Source organism: Leptopilina boulardi, unplaced genomic scaffold, assembly GCF_019393585.1.
Source record: "Leptopilina boulardi isolate dan_hultmark-lab unplaced genomic scaffold, ZJU_Lbou_2.1 LbouV2_392, whole genome shotgun sequence".
Classification (NCBI taxonomy): Eukaryota; Metazoa; Arthropoda; class Insecta; order Hymenoptera; family Figitidae; genus Leptopilina; species Leptopilina boulardi.
The window spans coordinates 4,304,701-4,321,212 of NW_026137965.1; the positions used below are offsets into that span (position 1 = coordinate 4,304,701).

Here is a 16,512-nt window from a genome sequence, read left to right on the forward strand (position 1 = left end):
ACTTTTAGATGCTTTTAAATTCAAATTATTGAAAATTCAATTAATTTTGAATTCAAATTTTTGAGAATAATTAAATTTTATTTGATTTTAAATTTGGAAAATAATTGAATTTCAGTTCATTTTGAATTGAAAATTTTGGGAAATAATTGAATTTTACTTGAAATTTTGGATAATAATTTAATTTAAATTCATTTTTCATTGAAAATTTGGATAATTAATTTTGAATAGAAATTTTAGAAAATAATTGAATTTTATTTCATTTTAAATTGAAAACTTGGTAAATAATTAAATTTTAAATTGAAAATTGTGGATAATTATTGGATTTTTAATTGATTTTGAATTAAAATTTCGGGTAATAATTGAATTTTAGTTTATTTTGAATTGAAATTTTTAAAAAATAATTCAATTTTATTGTGATATTTTTTTTTAAATTATAAACAATTGTTAAATTTTATAAAAATTTTAATTTGAAAAATAATTTTGATATAATTGAATTTGTGATGTATTTCATTAAAATTATTAAAAAATAATTAATTTAGTGAAGAATGATTTTAGTTCAAAATTTGTTAAATAATTGAATTGAAGAAGATCTGAAGATCTACATTTTATATTAAAAAAATGTATTTTATTTACATTCTCTTTTCAAATATAAAAAAAAAATGTCGCATTTTATTAAAATAAGTCGATAAAAGTCGTATTTTTGAAAAAAGTCGGAAAAAGTCGTATAATCCGAGGCCTGTAAACATATAATTTTCATTATTATCAAATTTAATATGTAATAATATTCTAATAAATTAAATTATTATTGATAATATTAATCTTTAATTTCATTAGAACAAAAAATTAAATAATTAATTTGGCGCGTTTAATTTTGCTAGTTAGTAATAAATTATTAATTTTTGTTAACATATTTTTTATTTAGTTTAAATTTAATAAAAAAATTTTTTTGAAATCGTTAATAATCAAATTTGTGTAATTAATATTAATTTTAATGAATAGAAAAAAAAATTTTAATGTTAAAAAAAGTAATTAATTAAAAATTCTGAAAAAGCATAAAATAAATGATGAGATGGAATTATTTACAATGATTTTATTGAAAATAAGGAAAGAAATTTTTTTTTCTTTTTGCTTTAATAGTATGTAATAAATTTTTTTTTTTTTTAGCGGATCCCTCGTTACGAGAAGCAGTAATTGGTGTGTCTCCGCCTGATGCAGAAAAACATCAACTTTTTATTGATGTCCAACCAACAATGGGCACAGCTCTGAGGGCAAGGGCCCGAGTTCAAATTAATTTAGCCGTAAGCCAAGTAAGAGACATCAAGCAGGTCGCTAACTTTCCCGACATCATTTTCCCCATTATGTGGTTTGAGGACGTAAGTATTTTCTTTAGAATTTTTCTTAATTTTTCTAAAAAAATTTTGTTTATTTTAAAATCAATTTATTTTTTTTTTAATTATTTAGTATAATTTAGGTTTTTTATTACTTCCTGTATGAGAAAGCAAAAAAATAGGAAAAAATAATAGAATTGTAATATTTGCAATGAAATTACTTACACTTTAATAAAAATATAAAATATAAAAGTATTTACAAGAAGCTGGATGAACTCTCGAGCTCGGTGTCAGTTTCTGAGAACGAAAAACTTGTTTTCAAGTATATAGTATATGTTGAGTAATAGTGAATTCCCATCATGTGCAGATGATAAAAATCATCGAGAGAAAGAGAAGGATAAATTGCATTGCAAGTTGACTTGCATCTTAAATTTTAATTATATGCAGAGAGTATGAAAATTTTCATCGATATTCAATTTACGAGAGCGATCGTTTTTAATTTCTCAATTTTACATTTTAATAATTTCAATAACAATAATTTTTTCCACATAAATTTTTTTTGTAAATAGATTTTTATTTAGAAAAAAATTCAAAAAAAAAATTTTTTTTTTTTATTTTTTATTGAGAAAAATTGACAAAATTATTTTATATTTTGGAAAATTATTATTTATAAATATTTTTTATTGTGGTTTATTGAAAAAAAAAATATATATTTTCGAAATTATTTGTAAATATTTTTTTATTTTGCAAATTTATTGATAAAATTTATTATTTGCAGGGAATTGATGAATTGCCAAAGGAAGTTATATCGCTATTAAGATTGGCCGTGGAACTTCCACCAGTTGCAAGAGCGGCAGTTTGCGGTGCATTGGGAATTATTGGTTTAATTATTCTCGTTGGTGCATTATTTTGTTTGGCAAGAGCGGCAAAACGTCAAGAAAAATTACATTTAACAACGCCATTACCACCAAGTGCGACTAAAAATGATCAATTAAATCCAGCATTTCAAAATCCAAAATAGAAAAAAGAAAAAAAAGAAAGATGAACCTCAAAGAAATTAATTTCCCAGAATTTCGAAAGAGAGAGAGAGAGAGAAAGAGAGAAAAAGAGCTTTTTACGATCTTATGTTGCTATCTCGCTATCATAAAATTTGTATTTTTTTTCTCTCTCTTTTTTAATACTTTTAACTTCGAGACATGAGTGAACAAGTCCTTCGGCAGTTTTCTCTGCGCGATTACCGGTCGAACCGGTGTGTGTCGTGGTGATGTTTTGCTTTGGACTAATTTCTTTCATTTTTTTACCCTTAACGCGCGTCATTGGCGCCTCGCGGTCAAATTTACCACTCTTTTCGTCTCTTGTAAAACTCGTATCGTGTAGTCTACATGACGTGATATTTATTTTTCCCCTCTGCTTTTTTTTTTTTTTTTTTTTTTTTTTTTCTCCTTCGAATCCCCAAAGTCGTTTATCAGAAAGGACTCAATATGCTCATTTCATTGATATTATTATAAATATAAATTATATGTTTTTGATATTATTTTTCGTCCTTTCGAACGATGAACGGGTTTCATGCGTGAAGATTTCACCTTTTTTTTTTTTTCTTTTTTATTCGAGACTGAATCTTCAATGTCGCATCATTTCCAAATTTTTTTTTCTTCCTTTTTTTTTTTAATCACGTTGTAAACAGATTTTCTGTTTCTGGAATATTCCATTTGCATGATAATGATTTTTTATTCATTATAAAGGCTATATAATTATCATTTTTCGAATTATTTGAATATTTTAATTAAGAATTTTAATTTTTAATTACAAATTTTTCAGTTAATTTTTTATTTCGGAAAATTTTTAAACTCAATTCCTATAATGAAATTAAAACAAAATTGAGAAATTTAATTAGTATTACCTATTTAGAAAAATGAAATTTTGATTCTCAGTGTGATGATAAACCCCCCCCCCAAAAAAAAAAAGGAAAAATGTTTAAATAATTGTATGTAAATAATTTTATTTATTGAAAAAAAATATAGTTTCTAAAAAGAAAGATCAAAATAGGGAATTGATCTAAAAAGAAACATTTTTTTAATTTATTCCATTCAGGAAAAAAATGTTAAAAAACTTTAATGTTTTGATATCGGAATTTTTTTTTATTAATGTAAAATTTTGATGACGCAAATGAACACTTTTTTTTTTAAATTTTTATTATTTTCATATTTATATATTTCTATTAGGATTTTTATAGCTTTATTGATTTCAATATTGTTATTGTAAATTTTCAATTTGTAATTTTAAATTTTAAATTGGTAAATTAATTTTTTTACATGTACAATATTATTAAATTTCCAATATTAAATTATTAAATTTATACTATAAAAGTTTTCAATAATATTAATAGAAAACAGATTTGAATTTAAAAAATTCAGATTTTTCATAAAAAATTTTTTTTAACTATAATTTATTTATTTTGCACTTACTATTAAAGAACAATTGCTCAAATATTATAGTTCTTAATGCTCATATAATTATGTGCCTAATTTTCAATTCATTTATTTATAAAAAAAATTGAATTAACATCAAAGAAAATAATAATTCAGAAATAAAATTAATTCAAAGAGTAACAAATTACTCAAAAAAAAAAAAAAAAAAAAAAAAACCGAAGAAAGTATAAAAAAATAACAATTACTCAACAAAAATTAGAAATATAAAAAAATGAATAAAAAAAAAGGTAATTGTTATTATTTTAAGTACCAGTTTGATTATTTTTTTAAACTGTAATTATTAATGTTAATTGTTATTTTTTGTTAAAAAAAATTCTGCATATAGAAATTAGTTTCTTATAGGAAATAATTAATATGCAAAAAAAAAGTGAAATGGAATTTATGATGCAACATTTAAGCATTCATTCTCAATATAAAAGAAGGAAAATTGAAAATTAAAATAAAAAAATTGATTAAGAAAAATTAGCAATTAAGTTTAAAGTAAAGATTATAAATTAAAACCAAATTAGAAAAATTGTTATATAAGATAAGGATTGTTCGATGAATGATATAAAATAATTGTGAAGCCATCATATTTAGTTGGACGATTAGGATTTTACTTATTGATTAATAATTGTTATTATAAATAATGAATTGTACATATTATAAACATTCCATAATTATTACAATAAGAAAAATCTTTTTTTATATATATATATATATATATATATAAGATTCTTTTATACAATCACTTTGATCTATCAATATATATATAAAACTAAATCCTGTTTTAATTTATCATTTACGCTGCATATATGCAAAAAAAAAAAAATAAAACTAGACTCATACATTACAAGAATTCGAAGGACAACAGGTTTTTTTACACTCCTTTCGGTAAACAGAGATTTGACTCTTGAACCCCAAAATGGAAAAAAAGTCAATATTTAAATTCGAATAACGTTACAGAATCAATCAATCAATAAATAAAAGGAAATGGTATTTCATTGATTTTTATAAAATTGAAAGTCATTTTTACGCGCTTTATGGAATTTAATTCTAAAATTTAATTATTAAATAATTAAATAATTACAAGTAATAATTATTTAAAATGAATTAATTAATGATGAATAATTATTTCCATAATATTAGTTAAAAAAAATTGTCATTAATAATTATATTATGTATGAAAAAAAATCAAAAAACATTTCTACTTAAATTATTAATTAATTATAATTAAATTATATTAATAATTTTTTTTAAAATCAATCTGAATATAAAAATTTACATTTTTATTTTCTCAGAAATGCATTTTTTTTTGAAATTTTATACATTCAAAATTACTGATAAAAGTTTGTTTTTTTTTGCAAGATAAAAAATAATATAATTTATTATTCTTAAATCGATCATTTGAAGGAAAATATATTTTATAGTCTCTGAAACTTTATCGTGAATAGATTATTAAAAAATCATTTGGAAATAATCTCATGTTAAAAGTTAAAAATACGAATATTTTTAATTCAACATAATAAGCAAAATCCAGATTAAATGTTTTATAGTCGCATATATAAAATGATAAAATAATACATTATTTTTGCACAGTGTATCATCAGTTCTCTTTTCGAGGAACATTTTCATCAATTTGACCCGCGAATAGCGATATGAATATATGATAACGTTTATATAGTCAACACAAATTTTGTATATCTGCATTTTTTGTCATTAAAAAAAAAAACATTTTTTTTTACATAATATAATTTTAATAAAATTTCCTCGTCTTTTTTTAACGTAATAATTAATAAATATTTTTTATTAAAAAAAAGTTTTTTTTTATTTCTACTATTCAGAAATAGTAGGAAAAAAAAAATTAAAATACAAATATTGATTTTTTTGCAAATGTGAAAATTGATTGTAAAAAAATAATACACTATTATTGGATTTTTTTCATTATAACAAATAAAATAACGCATGTTCTTTGACTTTATGAAAATTGATTGTATTAGCCGTCGATCGTTTTTAATTATTGACCTTGTATCGTTTCTTGGAAATGGGTTAAAGTGTCAAGAAATATTAAACTTTATAATAGTTGAAAATTATTACAGAAATTAATTTAGTTGTTAATTAATTGAATAATTAATTAACTAAATTGTTAATTAATTGAGTAATTAATTAATTTAATTGTTAATTAATTGATCCATTAATCAAACTCAATTGTTAATTAATTGAGTAATTAATTAAATAAGAAATTAATTAACAACATTGTTAATTAATTGACTAATTAATTAAATTCAATGGTTTAATTAACTGAATAATTATGTTGACTAATTAAGAATTTAATAAACGAAATAATTAAGAAAAAAATAATTAATGAAACAATTAGTTAATTAATTGCATATAATTTAATAAATTAATTATTCATTTAGATTACGGGGAGTGTAAATGTTATTATTTTTTTGTAAATTTTTCAAGAAAAAATAAAATGCAGCCATTGAAGAAAATATTTGATTTAAATAATTTTTTTTTCAATGTATAATTTTATAAAAATAATTTTTATTTGTAAACAAATAATTATAATATTAGAGTGTGAATTTTTATTTGCAATTATGCAAAAATATATTTTATAAAAAATGATTAATTATAACAAATATTTGCACGTTTGAAATTAGAAAAAAAAATAATGCTCTCCGTCCGACTATAATATTATATTAATATCTATTTGTATATGTTTTATTATATAATTAATTGTAGGCATAAAATCCAATAGGTAAATCTACTTTTTTTTTGTACAATAAAGATCAAAAGATGCCAAATAATTTCAAATTTAATTCTTATAAGAATATATTTTATCCTTTCCTATTAATTTTTGGAAACTTTTTTCAAGAATAATTAATTTAATTAATAATTATTATTTACGAATTAGAATAAATAATTAATTAAGAATAATAATTAAATAAATAATGAACAAAAATAATAATAATAATTTATTTATCTTAAAATATTTATATTAATAAATTAAATTTATTATGAAAATAAAATAGTGATTTTTGTTTGTAATATAATGCAACTAAGAGCGATATGTGTTACTTAAAAAATAAATTTTTATATGTAAAATTACAAAATGATAAATAAGATTAAAATCTTGTTGCTAAATATGATAACCCTGACAATCATGATCAGTAATTTTTCAAATGCCTCTGAAATTAAAATATGAATGAATGACATAAAAGATAAGTAATACAATAAAAATTTCTATCAATATTTTTCCGGAAAAACTTATTATCTTTGAAACCTAAAAAAATTATTATCGTAAAAAAAATTGACCTTTCTTCTAAAGATTGGTTTATTGTTTAATTTTCAAATTAATTCATTCAAGTTATTGTATAGTTCATTATTAGTTCATTATTTATTGTTTAGTTAAGAAAAATAAATTAAATTTCATTTTTTCTTGTGGAATAAAATTTATTATTTTATATTTGTATTTACATACAATAAATATTTATTATATTAATATATTAAATATTAATATGCTATATATTAAATATTCATATACTATATATTAAATATACAATATATTAATTAATATATGTATTTACAATCCAGTGAGGATAAATTTTATAATTAATAACATAATTATTATAGTTTAAGTTACATATTAATTATTTAATTTTTAACAATTATTAAATATTACTTAAATAAATATTTTTTAATATACATTATAATGTTTTAATATTTCAGAGAAACAAATTTAAAAAAAAAATTATTTTAAACTATTTATAACAAAATTAGCCCCATCTAATGAAATATTTTTCTTAGCATAATTAAGTAGCTTATTTATTAATATAAAAGAAACAGTCTTAGATCAGGCGCATTATTTCTTAATTGAGCATATACATTAATTAAGAATTAATAATTAATTAAAATAAACTAGATCACAATTGTGCTCGAATTTGCGTTATCCATTTTCTTTTTCATTTAAAAAAAAAAAAAAAAAAAAAAAAAAAAAAAAAAAATATATATATATATATATATATATATATATATATATATATAGGAATTCTATGTTTTTTGTGAAAAAAAAAAAAAATTGGGGAAAAAATATAAAGAAAAATCCTCTCTAATATATTGAGTGTATAATTAAAATAAATAAGGTTTTAAAGTTAATGACAATAATATTTTTTTTTTTTGATAATGATAATACTATCAGTGAAATACTAAATAAAAAGTTGTTGTCAATAAAATATTTTACTTTCTGTTTATTTAATTATTTAAAAAAAAATTATTTTAATGATTTAATTTATTTAATTAAAAATTTTAATTTTTTAAAATAATTTATAATGGTTTTTTCAATTTATCCATTTATGCAATTAATTTATTCAAATTCTGTTATTTTAATTTTTTCAGAAATTCTTCCACGTGGAATGATAATAAATAAATAGTATATAAATAAATAATTAATTAATTATTAATAATTAATTTTTATTTATATTCAAATTAATTATTTTTTTTATATTGCATTTGATGCAGTGCAAATAATTGAATATTACATTTAATTTAATTTAATTTATTTTATTGACAATTTTTTTTTTAAATAAAATATAAATAAAATCAATTTTGTAATTTTAAAAATTTGTCCATAGATTACATTTATTAAATTTAAATTTAAAAAAATATTATTACGTATATTAATATTCTTTTTTTATTTTTAAACAATTTACGTTATTTATCATTTATATATATAATTTATATTGTTTATTATAAATCGTGTTTTATTTATATTTTCTCAATATTTCAATAAATTAGAGTTGATTTTTCTCAAACTAAATAATTTATCTCGTTAAAATTTTTCATTAATGACATTTATAAATTTAAGTATTCTCTAAATTATTCTTTTTTTAAATTAATTTCATTATTAATAGGTATCTAGAACGTACCTACAATAAAAAAAAATAATAACAATATGCGAAGAAAATGTATTATTAAAATCGTTCCAGCGATTAAATTTGTTTTTCTTATTCAAAATATATGTGTAATAAATTGTATTTAAAAAAGTTTAATTTACAAATTTTAAAATTATAAGTTTAAAAGTTATAAATTTTTAAATTTTTAAATTATTAATTTAAAAATTTTTAAATATTAAATTTAAAAAAAATTTAATTTATAAATTTTAAATTTATCAAAATGGTAAAAATTTATTAATTTAAATTATAAATAGAAAATTTAATTTTACAAAAAATTAAAAAAAAAAAAAGAAAAAATAAATGGTATTTTCATTAGAGAAGTGGATTTTGACCTGAAGTATTTCTATGTAAAACAATATGGTCGTCTAATTGTTTTTTTCGTAAAAGATGATAAAGAGTGGCTATTGATAAAATTAAAGAAATTATGCTACCCCATTTAAATGTTTGATCAATAATATTGACAGTATAATATGCGTGTGATAATAAATTGTGTACAGGCTCGGGAATATTTTCAATTGACGCTTCCATCCACATAAGTGGTAAAATCATACCGTCTTTCATATTTCCAAAATATGGCACTCCAGCTGCTTTTCGAGCCTCCAAATTTAATTGAATACGCGAATGTCCACCAATTGGAACGCCCAAGTGCTGAAAAAAATTTTTTTTTAATTAATTAAAAAAATTTTCTAAAAAAAATTAGTTTAAAAAAAATATTTTTTTTATAAATAAATAAATAAATATAAAACTGTGGCGAAAAATCATAAAAGGAAAAATGTAGAAATAGTAAAAAGGTTTTCACTAAAAATAAAATTAGGAAAAATTATTTTTGTTTTTGTCTCTTTTCAATATTTAATAATACCTTATTTATCAATTGCCAAAAAGAAAATAATTTTTAATATCAAGAATTAAAAAAATTTTTTTTTGTTACAGAAAATTTGAAAATGAATTTGATTTATAATTTATTAAAAAAAAAAAAAAAAAAAACACCGTAAACGAAGACATCATACGATGGTGATAATAATTTATCATTTTATCATTCTTCGATATGTTTACAGAAAAAGTGGTGCCACTTGATGTTTACCACCAGAAATTATATTATTATGCTTACATTTTTTTTTTTTTTTTTATAAAAAAATTTCCGTTTAATCGAATTTCAACATTTTTATTCATTCAACCTTGTAAAAAATATTTTTTCAATGCAATCAAAATTTATTAATCACTCAAGTTGAGACAATGTAGAACAAATATATATAAATAATATAAAAATTTTTTTTTCACACATAAAAATTCGATAAAAATATATATAAATAATTTTTAGACTTTTTTTTTAAAAAAAAACTATTGTTTTAAATTAATAAAACAATTTTTTAAAATAAAAAAAATTTCAAACAATTTTTTAAAAATTAAGATTTAAAATTGTCTGATTTTTTTTTTACTCACTGGATGCAAATCGATGAAACTTTCGTGAAGTTCTTTTTGTGGTTTGAGACCATCGAATTGTTCAATTAAACTTTTATCACCTTGATAAAAATGGGGAAAAGATGTTAATGTTGGCATTCCAAAATTGCACGCCGAGGCATTAAAAACTCCCATTGGTGGACATAATCCTGATTTTTTCGATACTTTTTTATCGTCATCTTCAGATTTTTCACAGAAACAATAATTTTTCGTCTCGGATGCTGTGAAAATGTCATCCTCGAGTACATATCTGAAAATATTTTAAATAACAATTAGCTAATGACTAATAATTAATTAGGTAATAGACATTAAAAATAATAATTTTTTTGTTAATAATAATAATAATAATAATAACAATAATAATAATAAAAATTATTAAAATTTTTTTTTTAATTTATAATAATAAATAAAAATTTATTTATTTTTTATTATATATAATTTTCATAATTTATAATCAGAAATAATTAATTAATTTTAAATTTAAATTTTCTATTTTGAGTGCAAAAAAATTTTTTTTTTCAAAAATAAATTCAGGCCTCGGATTATACGACTTTTTCGACTATTTTCGACTTTTTTTCGACTTATTTTAATAATATGCGACTATTTCGACTTTTTTTTTTTACATTTTTTAAACAAATTTTTAAATAAAATATATTTTTTTAGTATTAAATGCAGATCTTCTTCAGATCTTCTTTATTTCAAATATTTAACAAATTTTTAACTAAAATTCTTCACTAAATTAATTATTTTTAATAATTTTAATGAAATTCATCACAAATTCAATTATTTAAAATTATTTTTCAATTAAAATTTTTATGAAATTTAACAATTATTTATAATTTAAAAAAAAAAAAAAAAAAATTATCAAAAAATTTTAATTCAAAATCATAAATCAATTCAAAATCAAATAAAAATTCAATTATTTTCAAAATTTTCAATTCCAAATCTTTTAAAATTCAATTATTTTCTAAATTTTTAATTTAATATCAAATAAAATTCAATTATTACCCAAAATTACAATTCAAAATCAATTAAAATTCAATAATTATCCAAGATTTCATTAAAAATTAATTATTATCAAAATTTCAATTAAAATTCAATTATTTCCCAAAATTTCAATTCAAAATCAAAGAAAATTCAATTATTTTCAAAATTTTCAATTCAAAATCATCTAAAATTCAATTATTTTCCAAATTTTCAATGCAAAATCTTTTAAAATTTAATTATTTTCAAAATTTTCAATTCAAAATCAACTAAAATTCAATTATTTTCCAAATTTTCAATTCAAAATCTTTTAAAATTCAATTATTTTCTAAATTTTTAATTTAATATCAAATAAAATTCAATTATTACCCAAAATTACAATTCAAAATCAATTAAAATTCAATATTTATCCAAGATTTCATTAAAAATTAATTATTATCAAAATTTCAATTAAAATTCAATTATTTCCCAAAATTTCAATTCAAATTTAAAGAAAATTCAATTATTTTCAAAATTTTTAATTCAAAATCAACTAAAATTCAATTATTTTCCAAATTTTCAATCAAAAATCAACTAAAATTTAATTATTTTCAAAATTTTCAATTCAAAATCAACTAAAATTCAATTATTTTCCAAATTTTCAATCAAAAATCAACTAAAATTTAATTATTTTCAAAATTTTCAATTCAAAATCAACTAAAATTCAATTATTCTCAAAAATTTTAATGCAAAATTAATTATTATCAAAATTTTCAATCAAAAATCAACTAAAATTGAATTATTATCCAAAAAATTTCAATTATAATTCAATTATTTTCAAAAATTTGAATTTAAAAATTTCTAAAATTTAATTATTTCTAAAATTTAACAATTTCAATTATAACTCTAAGGAAATTCAATTTTTTAAAACTATTTTAATAATATTCTTTGAAAATTCAACTATCTGAAACCATTTTTCATTTAAAAATGATTTTCAAATTATTGTATTATTGTCCGCAATTTCTAATAAATTTTTTAGTGAAATCATCTAAAATTGTTAATTAAAAATCACTTGAAGTTCAATGAATTTTAAAAATCTCAATTGTAAATCTTTGAAAATTTGAATTACATTTAAAAAATATTATCTGAAATTATTTGATAAATTATTTTTTTAGTTTTGTAAAATTTAATTATTGTTTGAAAATTAACAAAATTTTTTAAAATTCAATTATTTCTAAAAATTTCAACTTTAAACCCTTCCAAAAGTATCATTATTTAAAAAAAAAAATTTATTTAAATAACTGTAAAATATTTTTTTTAAAATAAAAAAAAATTGACTTTTTCGACTTTTTTTGGATTATAAATCGACTAAAACAACTTTTTTTTGTGCCTTTAAGTCGATTCGAGGCCTGTAAATTGAAAAATTCTTTTTTTTTTTTTAATTTAAAAATCCATACCTTTGGGTGGGAATTCCTTGTGCACTTGCGTGACTGTGAAATTTAAGTGGAACTGTTCTACACATTTCTTTTAAATAAATATGTAATGTTGCATTTGGATCGCGTACAAGTCTTGGTGGAAATAAACTTCCATCAGTGCCAGTAATTTTATCACATTCCTCATCGCCCCATACATTACGGCTCTCCATTCCATTGAATCGTTCAATAATTCCCAATTTATCCATATCCATTTCACCAGTATTTATTGTAAATCGATCATTCGATAAGCCTGATTTCTATAAAAAAAAAAATTTTTTTCGTCTCATATTCATAATAAACCAAAATATATTTACATAAATTAATTATTAATCGTTAATTACATATGCCATGAGTGATATTTTATATAAGTACAAAAACAAAAACATTGCCACGTTTTTTTTTTTTTTTTTGTTTGTTATAGGGAAAATGATAATTGCGCACTTTATTTATGCAAAATTATACATATTTAAGGACATTATGATTTTAATGGATAATATTTTAATTTTAATAATAATTTTTTTTAATATTTTTAAATATTTTTTAGCGAAATTTTTTTCCAACGTGTAGAAAAGAAAAGAAAGAAAATCTCAAAAGAATAATAAAATTTAAAAATGAAATAATTTTTTTAATTTATTAAATATTTATGTTTTATCGAATGATTTTACTTTAATTTTTATTAAAAAAAAAAAAAAAAGAAAAGAAAATCAAAGTCAAGGTTATCGATGACGTTGATGGCTATAATTTATTTTTCCTGGGAAAATTTTTTAAAAATTTAATTGATAAGTAGATTAAGTAAAACCATAAATGAATATAAATTGATTATTAAAACAAAAAGTAATAACATTCAATTAAAATACTAAAATAAATTAAGAGTAAATTTGTTATTTAACTAATTGAAAAATTATTAATTTCTAATTAATTTTTAAATTATTTAATTATTATTTTATTTATTTATTTTTATTTTTTATTTATTATTTCTAATTATTAATTTAATTAGAGAAAAAAATTTATTTTATTATGTTTATTTGTTCAAGAACCAAATTATTATCTAGCTTGAAAAAAAATTATTTTAAAAAATATTATCCACTGAATATTTATTTTGTCAAAAAAAAAATTAATATTTATTAGTTTGATAATTGTGTGTATAAAATAATTTATTATTTTGACTTAAACAATTTTTTCACTTTTTTCCTCTTTTGTTTATACACTTTTTTTTTTATTTTTTAAACACTGTTCATCGCTAATTTTCATTTTTAATTGATTTCATTTAATTGATACAAGAATATTTATGCGGAGAAAAATAGTTCGAATTTTTAATTTTAGGACAAAAACTTTTCTGATTAACATTTTCATTTGCAATTTTCTATAAGAAATAATATAATTTTATATTATTTGTAATTTAAAAAAAAAAAAATTTAATCTAAACGCATCTTAAATCTAATTATTTATCGACACGTGTAGATTTATTTATTATTAGTTTTTTTTTTATTTGAAAAATTGTTATTATTATTAAATTTAATTATTATATTATTTAATTAATTATTTAATAATTATTTAAAATAATTATAAAATATTGAACTTGATTTAAACTTTATTAATTTTGAATAAAATTTATTTTTTTATAAATTTTATTTTTTAAAAATAAATAAATAAAATTACTTATAAATAATTGCAAATAAATTTAAAATAAAAAGACAATTATAGAAAAAGGTTTTTATTAGAAAAAATTAAAAAAATAATTTTTTAAAAATTAAATGAAAAAAAAAATTACTTACAAGTGCAAGAAGACCAAATTTATCAAATGGAATATGTTGCTTCATTGAAATAAATGGTTTTCCATAATTAAATAATTCATCATCATAACCCCACAAATATTCACCGGCCGAAAGTTTTAAAAATCTTTTTGCCCTTAAACCAAGTAAAATTGTTGTCAATGTTATATGATAGACAAATGTATAATCCCTTAAATATGCCATTGCGGCAAATAATAAAAAATTTGGCACAACTAAAATTTCTTCATCCGATCTTCCACCCTCCCATTGATATGATCTCACTTCCTGATAGGAAATTGTTCCATTTTTATGGAATATTGGATTAACACGTTGTAATGTCTCACGATAAATATATGGTCCAATATCTTCAATTTTCAATTTTTTTGCACGATTATTTTCAAAATCATCGACATTTGTGTAATTAAATAGATGAATTTTATATTGTACACGTACCGATGGTCGTTGCCAAACGTCAAAAAAATTTGTTCCATTTTTTATTTGTAATTCCGTCATAATTGCATCGTGAAAAATATTTGTAAACCAAAATATCACAAGAATTATTGTACTAAATATAATAATTGACGCTATTATCCAAACTAAACAACTTCTTAATAATTGATTCATATTTTTCATATTTTCTTTTTCCATTTTTTTTTTTTTGCCTTTTTTTCTGTCCTCTTTCACAAATTAAAATCCGGTTTTGTATTACAAATAAATTGTAAAATTCAATTTTCCTCAGAAATATTGATTTTAATTCTTTGGAAACTTTTTTTTTTATTTGGAGTAATTTAAATAATTTTTATTAAAATTATTTTTTTGTTTTTATTTTATACTTTATTTGTTTTTCGAAAAATTTTCAAATTTCTTTACTCTCATTGTTTGGTTTTAATTTATCTAATTTTTATAATGTAATTTCACTTTTCTTCACTTTTTTTTATTTCTTTTGTTCCTTTTATTTTTCACTTTTACAATATTGTTTCTTTCAATTTCTTTTTTTCCACAGTTTTTGAAAATTTCCAATTAGATTTTTATTAAAAAATTTTTTTCCATTTAATTCTTTTGAGAAATTTTCAATTTTTTTCACTGATTTTCAATTCCTTAATTATTTATCTGCATTTATGAATTTTTACATTATTATTTTTTTCAGATTCAATTGTAAAATTTTGTTTAAAAAATTTTTTTATCTTTGAATTTATTATTATTTTATATTTTATTTTTTATTATCCTATTTATTTCTTACAATTTTAAATTATATTTCAAAAATGGCATTTTTTGGGAAAATTCTTTTTGCTTCTGAATTTTCAAAAACAAAACCAATATTGAAAAAAAAATTAAATTTTAATCGATAATTTATTACTTGAATTTTTTTTTTTTTGGGTAAAAAATAATTTTAAAAATTTATAAATTTTTTGACATTCGAACTATGAAGAAGGTTTTCGACAGACTGACTTCCTAAGTAAGTTGCCGTCGCACAAAAATCTCCCCCCTTTTTTAAAATCTTATGATAACCTTGTTGCGCGAATGACCTATGCCGCTTAACACCTCCGATGATAGCCATATAGTTAGGACATGGATCTTCATATATTTTATAATCTCACATGAGAAGAGATGAAAAATATCCCACCACTTTTATGAAAAAATCTTAATGTCGTCTCGTCGATAAAAAAAATTATTTTTTTTAAGTCAATTGTCACGACAAATGTTTTGAAAATTTCTTTTAATGTTTTTTTTTTTTTTTTGATAAAAGCGTTTTAATTTTTTTTTTTAAATTTTTTATTCCCAGCATCACGTGTGTGGTCCAGATTATATCTGAGCCGTTAATTCCCAAACTACAAACAGTAAATAATAAATAAATTATTAATTAACTATAATTAAATAATAAATAAATTATTAATTTATTAACAGTAAATAATAATAATAATAATAAGAAAATTATTTTAAAAATATAAATAATTAAATAAAATAATTTTCTAGCTTTTTCTCTTCACTTTTCGTAAGGAAAAAAAAAAAAATCTTGATAAATTATTGTAATTCTTTTTAATTTGTCAACGCTACCATTTCTGTTATAATGTATGACAATTTTGTTTTTTTTT

The 16,512-nt window shown here is 18.8% G+C and overlaps 2 protein-coding genes across 2 annotated transcripts in view; one reads left to right on the forward strand and one right to left on the reverse strand.

Annotated features, from left to right (window-relative positions):
- Positions 1-4,633, forward strand: part of LOC127288558 (scavenger receptor class B member 1) — a 38,573-nt gene extending 33,940 nt beyond the window's left edge. Inside the window, exons 6-7 of the mRNA XM_051316077.1 lie at positions 1,165-1,373; positions 2,107-4,633. Of these exons, the coding sequence (XP_051172034.1) occupies positions 1,165-1,373; positions 2,107-2,349 (452 nt within the window). The 3' untranslated portion in view covers positions 2,350-4,633. The remainder of the gene's footprint in view (positions 1-1,164; positions 1,374-2,106) is intronic.
- Positions 4,634-8,963: 4,330 nt separating this feature from the next.
- Positions 8,964-15,612, reverse strand: LOC127288560 (scavenger receptor class B member 1-like). Its single transcript, XM_051316078.1, has 4 exons — positions 14,423-15,612; positions 12,630-12,904; positions 10,192-10,459; positions 8,964-9,399 (listed from the first exon to the last, which is right to left on the reverse strand). The coding sequence occupies exons 1-4, from the start codon at positions 15,065-15,067 to the stop codon at positions 9,064-9,066; spliced, it is 1,524 nt and encodes a 507-aa protein (XP_051172035.1). The 5' UTR covers positions 15,068-15,612; the 3' UTR covers positions 8,964-9,063.
- Positions 15,613-16,512: the final 900 nt, after the last annotated feature.

Excerpts from the sequence above, each read along its gene's own strand:
- LOC127288560 (XM_051316078.1), bottom strand. The coding sequence starts at position 15,067 with ATGGAAAAAGAAAATATGAAAAATATGAATCAATTATTAAGAAGTTGT. Across the intron at positions 12,905-14,422 it reads AATTTGGTCTTCTTGCACTT|AAATCAGGCTTATCGAATGA; the intron begins GTAAGTAATTTT and ends TTTTTTTTATAG. Across the intron at positions 10,460-12,629 it reads CAAGGAATTCCCACCCAAAG|ATATGTACTCGAGGATGACA; the intron begins GTATGGATTTTT and ends AAATATTTTCAG.